The sequence below is a fragment of the Rhincodon typus genome, chromosome 1, assembly GCF_021869965.1.
Source record: "Rhincodon typus isolate 14 chromosome 1, sRhiTyp1.1, whole genome shotgun sequence".
NCBI lineage: Eukaryota > Metazoa > Chordata > Chondrichthyes > Orectolobiformes > Rhincodontidae > Rhincodon > Rhincodon typus.
In genome coordinates this window covers 33,205,547-33,217,666 of record NC_063332.1, presented here as the reverse complement: position 1 = coordinate 33,217,666, position 12,120 = coordinate 33,205,547, and the positions used below count along the sequence as shown (strand labels likewise).

The 12,120-nt window shown below is 38.9% G+C and overlaps 1 protein-coding gene across 1 annotated transcript in view; it reads left to right on the top strand.

Moving 5' to 3' along the window:
• The window catches only part of LOC109935848 (coiled-coil domain-containing protein 68), a 26,574-nt gene extending 15,024 nt beyond the window's left edge, over positions 1 to 11,550 (top strand). Inside the window, exons 7-10 of the mRNA XM_048604065.1 lie at positions 4,630 to 4,735; positions 5,814 to 5,897; positions 9,791 to 9,867; positions 10,925 to 11,550. Coding sequence (XP_048460022.1) covers positions 4,630 to 4,735; positions 5,814 to 5,897; positions 9,791 to 9,867; positions 10,925 to 10,991 — 334 coding nt within the window. The 3' untranslated portion in view covers positions 10,992 to 11,550. The remainder of the gene's footprint in view (positions 1 to 4,629; positions 4,736 to 5,813; positions 5,898 to 9,790; positions 9,868 to 10,924) is intronic.
• Positions 11,551 to 12,120: the final 570 nt, after the last annotated feature.

Here is a 12,120-nt window from a genome sequence, read left to right as displayed (position 1 = left end):
TTGGCCTGCTGTGTTCATCCAGCTCTGCACCTTGTTGTCTCTGAATTCCAATTGCCTCTGCTTTGCCCATCTGAGCAGGCCGCTGATATCCCCTACAGTTTATGGCTATTCTTTCTAATTAGCACCATATCACTTTTCATGTAATTTGTGAAATTCTTGAACATGCCCCCAACGTTTCAGTCCAAATCATTAACGTACACCACAAACAGCAAGGGCCCCAGCAACAAGCTCTGAGGGAACCCACTGGAATCAGACTACTAGTCAGAAAAACATTCCCCTATCAGAACCGTCTGCTTCCTGACTCAGCCAATTTTGGATCCACCATGTCATTTTACCTTGGATCTCATGTTAACGTTTAACTTGTTAAAGTTTGATAGACCTTGTCAATTTTCTGGTTACATCCACAAAATGTTAAATCAAATTTGTCAAGCATGACATTTCTATATAAAAGAAAGTGCTGATTATCCCTGATTCTTCTGTGTTATTTCCAAGGTCAAATATATTCTGTTCCACTCTGTTCTTTCCCACCCCAGTCCAACACTGGCACCTCCACATCATTGTATTTAGGCAGTAAAGAAAATTTTAATCCAAATAGTTGGGGGCAAGGGATCAAGTGAGGGGAAGATGTAATGGATTAAAGGGAGAGGACAAAGCAAGAAAACAAAATAACAAAAAGAGAATTGTTAATCTGAGTGGCAGGAAAGGGACAGAGCATTCAGTCTTAAGAGTGTATCAGCAGATAAGGCTAGCTGTTACAAACGTAATGAAAAGTCAGAATTTTAAGCACTTTATGTTTGAATACACAGTATTCACAACGAGGTTAATGAATTGATGATGCAACCGTAAGAAAATAGGTGTGATCCAATTGCCATTATGGAGATCAGGCTGCACAGTGATCATGACTGGGAACTGAAAGTTTGAGGATACTTGACATTTAGTGAGTTTAGACCAAAGGGAAAAGTAAACGAGCTTGCACTGTCAATATTTGATGTGTTCAGTGAATTAGTGAGACAGGATCTCACAACAGAGAATGAAAATGGAGAAACAATTTGGATAAAGCTAAGAAACAGCAGGGGGCAGTAAACATTGGGTGAAGTTGTTTGTGGGTCACCAAATGGTAGTGGTAAGAAAAGACAAAGTATAAATCAGGAGATTAGAGGTACATATAATGTGTGTATCATTGCAATCACGGGGATTTCTGTCAGTATGTGGACTGAATGAGCCTAACTAGCACTGATACTATTAAGGAAAGACACAGGAATATGTACAAGATGAGAGTCCGACCAAAGAATGGATTATTTTAGATATAGTATAATATGATGAGAGGTCCAATTAATAATTTTGCTGTAAAAGTGCCTCTAGGGAAAAGTGAGCATAATGTCGAATTTTACGTTAAATTTGGAAGTGATGTAGTTAATCTGAAACTACAGGCTTAGTTTGGCAGATAGTATGTTCTGTTCCCTTGACATGTTCAATGCTTCCTCCAGGAAGCTCTGATGAAGAGTCATCTAAACTCAGGGTGTTGGCTTGCTTTTTCTCCATGGATGCTGCCTGGCCCACTGTAATTTCCAGCTTCTTTTTTCAGTACAAATACCAGCATCTGCAGTAATTTGCTCCTACATTGTGCCAAATCTTTACTGGGTATGTCCTGCCTACAGCACTGGTGGTATCTGGTTTTTGTCTGCTACATATGATCCTATGGATAGCAAACTGTCAGGCTGTTTTTTGATCCCTCTATGGGAAAGCTTTTTCAATTTTTTGTAGAAGCCCAACTGTTAATGAGGAGGTCTTTGCAAGGTTTTCAGTATCTTAAGTCAATGCCAGATATTTGTCCTGTTTTATTCCTTATTGACCTTTCTGTCGCAATTTGCTGCAACTAAATGGCTTGCTAGGTAATTTCAGAGGCCATTTAAAAATCAGTTGCATTGCTGTATGACTGAGGTCATGTGTAGATGAGCAGGGAAAGGCAATGGATATCCTTCTGGAAAGCCCATTAGTAAACCAGATAGGCTTTTACTGCAATGCATTATGCTTTCATGCCACTATTACTGAGAATATTTTTCAGTTCCTGGTTTTTAATAATGAGTTGGATTTAAATTTCAACAGCTACCATGATAGGAATTGAACCCATTACTGGTCTGCCTCACAAATTCTTGCTGATTAGTCATGTGTTTAAATTTATATTTCCAAGGAAGAGCCTAATCTAGTAATACTATCTCTACTATTGCATAAATCAAGAGCTAACTCTTGATTTTTTTTCAAAGCATGAGCCAGTACAATTGTTTATAAACCTCATTAAAGACTGATATAATTTCTTAACAAGTTAGAGTTCTTTTACAAAATTTGTATTACTTCAGCTGCAAATCTTTGTTAAAATTATACTTTTTAAAATCTCATGTTATCCCCCACATTAAAGAATGATCTGCCCTTCCACAACAATTGAATGATGTTGCAGATGGAGGCTAGTCTACATGTTATCTCTTTCGTGTAGATATTTAATGAGTCACACTTGCCTTTTTCCCATTAGCCTTGTAATTTTTTTCCCTTCATGTATTTATCCAATTCCATTTTTGAAGGTTATTGTATCTGCATTCACTATCCTTTCAGGAAATTAATGGAAGATTATGCTAATACGGTTAGGAAAAAGATGGAAGCAGTCTTATGTTGGACGTGAATATTGACATAAAGCAGTTGGGCTAAATTAACTTGTTTCTTTGCTATGAATTCAACTTGACACCTTAAAACATATATTTACTTTCCACATGTGTGACATGCTGACTGAATGTCATCAATTTGGATAGACGTTCCTAAAAATTGTGAAAATTCAAGTTTCTAAGTGGATGTGAGTCATCACAAATCACTCCTCCAATATATCCTGGGACCAGGTACTCTGGGTTTAGCTTACTTGGTGGATTGAAATTTAAGAGGATAGCTGTCTCCTGATTTTGTTGCTGTAATTCAGGAATTGAAGATGCTATACCAATTTAACGCTATTCGGTCTAATTTTGTGGACCAACCTCCTTTATCCAAAGAGCACATGAAGAATTTTGGCTTTTTTAAGATTTTCCAAGCTGCTGCCTGAGACATTTAAAAGGCATCTGGATAGTATATGAATAGGAAGGCTTTAGAGGGATATGGGCCAAATGCTGGCAAATGAGACTAGATTAATGTAGAATATCTGGTCAGCATGGATCAGTTGGACTGAAGGGTGTATTTCCGTGCCGCACAATTCTATAACTCTAAAACTCTAACTGCCCACCAGTGAAGTTAGACTGACTGGCCTGTAATTTGCCTGTCTCTCATTTTTCTAAAAATAGACAGCATTAGCAATCCTTCAGTCCTCTAGCACCTCACCTGTGGCCAGACAGGACTTGAAAATTACAACAAGGGATCCTGATAACTCCCTCCTTGCTTCCTTTAGAAGACTGGAATACCTCTCATCTGGGTGTACAGTGCTATCCAATTTTAACGCCATTGAATCTGCTAGTACTTCCTCTTTCTCTCTCTCTCACTCGCTCTCTCCCCACCCCGCCATGTTAATTTCTTGTAATATTTCAAGGTCCTCCAGCCTGTTGTCTATATCTGCATCATCCTTTTCCATTCATGGAGGACTGTGCTCATATCTTCAGGTCTATACAGAGATTGCCTCTATGGTCCCTCCCTGGACACAGAAAATAATCTGTGTTTTTGCAGTAATCCCAATAAATAACACAGATAACTTCTAGCAAGAAATATGAATTTGCAGCAAATGTCTTAAAGGAAGTGCACAACAAGATTTCAAGTTCTAAGACTTTTCCCAAAACACAGACCTCAAAGCAATATTGCCTAATCATTACTTAGTCAGCAAATAACACTCTAAACTACAGAAAAAAATCCTTATATAAATAATAAAGCCACACTCCATACATACTTTACAGCACAGTTTCAACAGAATTTGTAGTCTTTTCAGCAAAGAATCTGAAGTCAGTTCCAGCTTCCACAGGTTTGCTTGCCTCATTCTGTTGAGTCATGACATCCAGTGATTGTTGAAGGCCCTGTCCCTCAACCTTCTGAGAATTTCCAAACTGTAGTAAAACCCTCTCTTGCAGTTTCTTCCCTGAACTTCACCAAGGTGGGTTTTCCAGTCTATATAAATTGCTACAGGTTCCCACTCTTCAACCAATGGACAAACGGTTCTCAGCATTTGATCCAGTAGCTAATAGAGAAAACAGTCTTTTCTCTCTGCAGAACACAATGACTGCTGTTCTGATCCACTCTCTTACTGTTCCTGTTCGATGTCTTTGTCTCTGAGTGGAATCTTGTGACCACTCCCTCCCCTCAATTTGTTGAATTTGGTGGTAGAAAACCATTCAATCAGATGAGTGGGTCAAGGGGTGGACACACCATGTTTACATTCTGACTCTAATGTCATTGGGGGGAAGGCAATGGATGGGCTTCCCATCCTGCTGACGATTGAATAATTGATGTTAAGGACACATGTTAATCATTTTGCTAAAAATAGCATTTATCACTGTCACATTGTCTTCACTTGTTTTTCTCAGTAACTCCATTGGTGAAAGGACATGCAATGGAAGAAAGCTTTTACAATGTTTTCATTAATCAAATAAACCAAAAAGTATTTGTTAACAGGTTTCAGGATCTTCAGCTGGAGGTTTCCACAACACACGAAAAGATATTTCATCTAGACAGTGTTGTCACCCAACAACATCGAAACCTATACAGTGTAATAAATACGGTAAGAAGCAGAATATAACACTTATGTAAGACATTAATGTATATTCCATAATGTAGGAAAATATTCATCACTTCAATAACAATCAAACTACTTCTGCTATCTAGCTGTCTGGGTGTTTTTTGTGGGTAAATATGTCAGCCAATGGAGTATTGTGTCATACAGAGTTAAGTGCCAGGTTCATTCCATGGTCTGTGTTGAGTTCTCTGGCCTCAGTTTGGATGACAGTTGAGACATGACCACACAATCCACCAACACTCAGTGTCTAAGCTTAGTACAGAAGAAGTTGGAACAAGAGAAAAGGAAATGTAGCTGTTGACAACCATTCATGGAATCCAGAAAGAGTTAGCAACAACTTGGAGGAAGGAGACTAAGAAAGATGATAAACTAGGGTAAAATATCTTATTATTGTTCATAACAAATTATTGTTTTGCACAATCCTATTTCTGATGGTAATGCTACTCTAAGAGTGCTCATGTACTAGAGTAAATGAAAATAGCATGGTTGCACTTCTCATGAGGAAGTCTATGAGCCACTTATCCAATTGGATGGCAAAACCAGAAAATTGGATTAAATTATTTGTAGTCTAGATACTGTAGCTCATATCTAAATATCAAATTCGAAAACTACATTAATCTCAGTCTGGGGTCCACAACTAAACATTAACTCAACACTGAGGCTCATTCTTTCAAGCATTTTTCTGTTTTGGCTCCAGATATCAACATTCTTTATCTACATTTAGAATGTTTTAGATACTCATGGATGAATGAATAGTCAGAAAGATGCACACATACATATTTGTTTGGTAAGGGTATGAAGGAAAAGGAGATGAATACAGTTGAGGTTAAAACCAACCATGGCCTAATTGAATGGTGGATTGAATGGCTTACACTCATCTCCCAATGCTACTGTGTTAAAAGCGGCTGTTTGTTATCCCACAGGATATGATGTATTACAATTTTTTAAATTTCATGCACGTGTAAGAGCTGTGAACTATAAGGGACTTCCTCATCCGTGAAGGAGAAATCTGCAACACCTTCTGCTGCATTTTATGTAATACATTTTTTTATTCTCTTCGCAGATTGAAAATTTGAAAATGAAGTTGACAAAACAGGATCAAATTATACTCTCTCTGAGGGAACAAGTGGGCATACTTGAAGCAGAGGTGTTTATTTGTAAATTATAAGCACATAGAGTGAAAATGTTGATTGAAATGATTATTAATTGTTTCGTGCAACTATCAGGACAGTAGAATATGAATTGACTGAGTTAATTTTCATCTCACAATTCTTATGTTCCTAAGTAAAGCCAGCACTGTCAGGTTTATATTGCGTGAGATAGAACTCAAATGAACAAAAAGTATAGCAGTTAGCACTGTGTAACAGCAATGTGAAGCATTTCAAATGTTGCTTAACAGAGTGCAAAAAATATATATTCCACTGAAAAGAAAGAAAAAAAAGTTAAATACTCGTGGTGCCAGAGATAAATAAATACATAAAAGAACAAGGACACTACATTAAGTACACAGACAGCAGAGTGCATTAAACACTCATGCCTAACCCCACATCAAAAACCTAGCCTCATAGTTACTCGTCTATATTAAACCCCAGGCCAGTGGTAGTGTGAGATTCAGTGATGGTAATGCCATTGGACAATTTGATTCTGAATTACTGGAGATAGACATGGCCTGGCACCTACGTGGCATGAATGTTACTTCCCACTTAACAGCCCCAGGGTAATGTCCAGGTCTTGCAGCGTTTGGACATGGACTGCTTCAGTATCTGAGGAGTCATGGATCGTGCTGAGCACTGTGCAATAATCAGTGCACACGCACACTTCCATGTTATGATGGAGGGAAGGTCATTTTTGAATGACAAAAGATGGTTGTGTCTATAGCACTAGGTACTTTTTAATTAAGAGCAGGAATGGGCCATTTTGCCCTTTGGGCCTGCTCCACCATTTCATAAGATCAGATAAATCTGGTTTCCTGTTCGTGGTCCATTACCCTTGACTCCCTTGTATTTCAAAAACCACCCCGAGGAATTCCTGCAGTGATGTTGTGGGGTTCAGTTGATTAACCTCCAACAACTACAAGCAATTTCTTTGTGCTATGACTGAAACCAGTGGAGAGTTTTCCCTGAGACTTCAGTTTTGTAACGCTCCTTGATGCCATACTTGACCATACTGTCCCTCTACCCCTGGATTTCAACTGTTTTGTCTGTATTTCGACCAAGGCTGTAATACAGTCAGGAGCTGAATGGCTCTGACAGATCCAAAACTGAGCATCAGTGAGCAGATTATTGCTGATCAAGTGACAATTATTAGCACTGTCAATGACTCCTCCCACACTTTGCTGATGATCAATGGGGTGGCACGGTGGCTCAGTGGTTAGCACTGCTGTCTCACAGCACCAGGGACCTGCATTCAATTCCACCCTCAGGTGACTGTCTATGTGGAGTTTGCACATTTTCCCCATGTTTGCGTGGGTATCCTCTGGGTGCCTGAATGGCCTGTTTCCACACTGTAGGGATTCTATGATTCTATGATTCCAAAGATGTGCAGGTTAAGTGGATTGGCTGTGCAAAATTGCCCTGTAGTTTCCAGGGATATGCAGGCATGGTGGGTTAGCCATGGGAAATGCAGGTTATGGGGATAGCATGGGTGGATGCTCTTTGGGGAGGATGAAAGCAGATGCAATGGGCTGAATGGCCTTTTTTGGTACTGTAGGGATTCTACGATTCTAAACAGTTGACTGGTGGAGCAGTAGTTTGCCAGATTGGATTTGTCCTGATTTGTGGACAGGGTATACTTGGACAAATTTCCAATAATTAGATAAATGTCCTTGTTTTAAATGTATTGGAACAGCTTGGCTAGGGGAGTGGCTAGTTCTTGCAGTACCAGTTTTCAACACAATGTCCAGAATATAGTTAAGGTCCATAGCCTTTTCAACCATTTCTTGATATTGCATGGAGTGAATCGAATTAGGTGAAGACCAGGACTTGTGATGCTAGACAACTCTGGAGGAGGCCAAGATGGATCATCCTCTCAGAACTTCTGTCTGAATGAGGATGCAAACGCTTCAGTCTTGTGTTTTGCACTGAAGTGCTTGTCATCCATCATTGAAGATGGTGATATTTGTGGAACCTCCTCCTTCAGGGGGATGTTTAATTATCTGTCAACATGTCCGGGTGTAACAAGATTGAAGATTGGCTGTGAGATTGTTTAGTCCTATCTATTGCATGGACAGCTTCTGCTGTTTGGCATGCAAGTCATCCTGTGTCATGTCTTCACCAGATTGTGCTAATATCTCAGCCAGTGACTATTAAAAAAATACAAAATTCCACCCTGTAGCTGCCTTCAGTCAGCTCTGATTCTGCCAGTGGAATTTCCAAAGAATGACTTGTGCACTGATAAGGGAAGGTTTAAAATTATTGAAATTCTTCAAAGAGACAGAGTACTTTTGAATATAGCTCCAGGACATCTTTGGAAGAGGTCAAGTACCATTTAGGAGATGTCAGGCATCATTAAGCATTATTAAAAGTAGATTTGAATGTGTTTAAAAATTGGATAAAATCACTGGAACTGTCAATTTCATCTGAGTATTCAAGAAAGCTGTGAAGGGAACTCTCCAGTTAGCGAGGTATTCAAATCTTTCATATATGGCCTTTCATATATTTCAGTAAAAAGCAGGAGAATGGCACTAGATAACAGAGTAGGTGCAGTCATGATGGCTTCCTTCTATACCATAATAATAACTTTATAATTCTGTGAAATGGATAGCATTTTCAACGTGTTTGACATTATGAATGCATAGCTGTTTAAGTCAATAACCTTTGTTTCTCAGTCTTGTGCCAACTTCTGCTGCCCATGCAGGTAGCTGTCATAGAGGCATAGAGGTATACAGCAAGGAAGTAGGCCTTTAGCCTTCTAAACCTTTCCTCTCCATGTACGTGTCCAAATGTTTTTTAAATGTTGTAATTGTACCTGCCTCTACCACTTCCTCTGACAGCTCGTTCCATATACGATCACTCACTGTGCGACAAAGTTGCCCCTCAGGTCTCTTTTAAATCTTTCCCCTCTCATCTTAAATCTATGCCCGCTAGTTTTGGACTCCCGTACCCTTGGGAAAAGACCTTTGCTATTCACTTTAACTATGTCCCTTGTGATTTTATAAACCTCTATAAGGTACTCCTCAGCCTGCTATGCGCCAGAGAAAAAAAAATCCCGGCCTATCCAACCTCTCCTTATAACTTAAAACTTCCAATCTCAGTAACATCCTTGTAAATCTTTTTTGCACTGTTTCAAGTTTAATAGCATCCTTCTTATTGCAGGGCAACCAGAAATCTACACAGTACTCCAATTGTGGGCTTACCAGTGTCTTGTACCACTGTAACTTGACATCCCAACTTCTGTTCTCAATGCTCAGACCGAGCCAAACGCGTGTCATGCTAGTATTCTTTGAGGAAGTAACAAGCAGGGCAGATAAGGGGAAGGAGTGAATTTTCAGAAGGTGTTTGATAACATGCCACATATTAAGCTATTTTGTAAGAGCCCATGGTGTTAGTGGGAGTATATTAGCTAGAAAAACCCAGCAGGTCCTTGCCCTGGTAATTTATTTCATTTTCTATTACTTTTTGGCTTAAAACTTTCACCTGACTTTTTTATTTGATGGTTTCTAATTTTTAACATAAATTTCAACCTTTCATCATGAACAATTTTCAACATTGATGTCAATTTCCTTTAAAATTTTGAAACCTTATTTGAAGTTATTTTGAAGTCTCATCTTTTCAAATGACAAGAATTCAAGCTCAACTTGGCTAAACCTTTCTCATAGCTAAAGGTTTGGAGCAGGGATGGGTTTGGGTTGAATGACGATCTGAAGTGCTGCACAGCATATTCAGTTTGGCTTAGTACTCTGCAAAAGGAAATCACAACTTTACTTACAACATGTTCATTCTGATGAAATGTAAGAAAAGAAATTCATCGGCATTGAGACAATTTTAATCTAGTACTAGAAGATAGAAATACAAGCAAATGACTTACTTTATTGTTAAACAGAACAAAGAACTGAAATATAAAGCTGAAGTTTACTCTGACAAGCAAAACACGAATGCCTCACCAGTATCCTGTGCCAGGTAAAATTCTTGAGGTTTTTTGCATCGTAATGTGCATTAAGGAGCTTTGAAAGTGGACACTTAAAGCACAATATGTTGAAATAATGGCTATTTCTTAATTTTGTGCCTATTTTAATAAAAATAAATTGCTACTGTACAATGATAGAGAATTCATTGCCTGGATGGGTGCAGCTCCAACAATAGTCAAGAAGCTTGACACCATCCAGGACATAGTAGCCCACTTGATTAACACCACATCCACAATCATCCACTCCCTCCATGACTGATGCTTAGTAACAGCAGTGTGTACTATCTACAAGATGCACTGCACAAATTCACCAAAGATCCTCAAGACAGCTCCTTCCAAACCCATGACCACTTCCATCTAGAAGGACAAGGGCAGCAAATACAAGGGAACACCACCAACTGCAAGTTCCCTCCAGGCCACTCACCATCCTGACTTGGAAATATTTTGCCATTCCTTCACTGTCACTGGGTCAAAATCATCGAATTCCCCCCCAGTGGCATTGTGGGTCAACCCACAGCAGGTGAACTACAGCGGTTCAAGAAGGCAGCTCACCACCACTTTCTCAAGGGCAACTAGGGACAGGCAACAAATGTTGGCCAGCCACCGACACCTACATCCTGCAAATGAATAAGAAAAAGTAGGCATATTCAGCAAAAGAATTGAAAGTGAACTTAGGCTTCAAAACAGCCACATCACAAACACAAGAAAATAAACGGAAAATGTTGAATGCAAACATGATTACAAGAATATATAATTCATACTGGATTTAAAAAATCAGGAAAAATCCCATGTAAGTTTAACTAAAGCAAAAGCCAAGCACAAACCAAGGGCATTAATTAATCACATCGTATTAAGGGTAATGAAAAGGGGCTTTTATCGAAAGGCTCACTTTTGGCTTTTTCTATTGAACAAGAAATGCAGATAATCATATCAGTAAATGTAATATGTTACAAGATAAGTCATGGTTAATGAAGAATGTCAGTCATTTTGGTCTTTTCTGTTTGTCTACTTTGGTCCTCTCATTTGGCCCTTTGACCCCATACTCCACAGTTATGAATCGACTCGAAACAAAACCCCGTACCAAATGTTAATGAAGTGGAAAAAGGAAAGTGCCTGACCATGGATCACCTGGTTCTGTACAGCAGAGTGTTTACCACAGAAGAGCTGTTAAAGAAGAGAGCTTGATATCTCTGCACACGGAACTTGCCTTCCAGCTGCCCTGGGACCAAACAAGCACCACAGGATGAAGATAAAAATCAAATTTGTCTAAAACTGGACGTGACCAAAAAAAAAGGTTTCAGATCTCCTGAGTCTGTGGTCTTTCAGATACATTTCGTGTTAAGAAATAAAATGCTGTAGATGAAAAAAAAGGGAATGTTGTGGAAATGAAATGAAAATGTTCTATAAGGTACAGCTCAGAGGATTAAGGATGATACAACTTTTATTCAAGCATTGTCATGAAAACAAGCCTTTTCTGTACTGCATTGTTTGAAACCTCTTAGCACATCATTATATGATTTACTGCTTTCCAGAACACATTATTGTGCAGTGCCAGCAGCAGGTAGTTTTAAACAATGCTGTGTGCCCATTTTAATTTTTAATTCAGGGAACATGGGCAAAATTAAACATTTACAGGGTAATTTTCTTGTCCCAAATAAATCTTTTATTTAATTGTTTTTATTCTGAATGATCATTCTTGTAAATGGTGGATTTAGCATGCAATGTGTTTCTGTGTGACCATAGATTTTGATAATGACAAACACACACACACGCTCACATACACACACACACACACACACACATACACACTCACACACACACACATACACACACACACTCACACACACACACACACTCACACACACACACAAACCACACACACTCACACACACTCTCTCACACACATTCTCTCTCACACTCACACACACACACACATACACACACACACACACACACACACACACACACACACAGATACAAAGTTTGCAGCAGGATTCTGGCTCCGAGGTTAACAGAAGTGCTATCACTTCCCTGAATGAAATCAGCAAGCATGTCCCTTCCTTAACTGAGATCAATTAATGCAGAATTTCTCCCAATGTCAAACCAGGTATTTAACCAAAGATCTTCCAGTGCTTTGGTTTTGTTTTTATTTCAAAAGTACACTTTATTCATAAAAAATACATACATAGTCACAAAACAGTGCAGCTCTGTTCAGTAACATATGAATAAAACAAATAAACATTGGA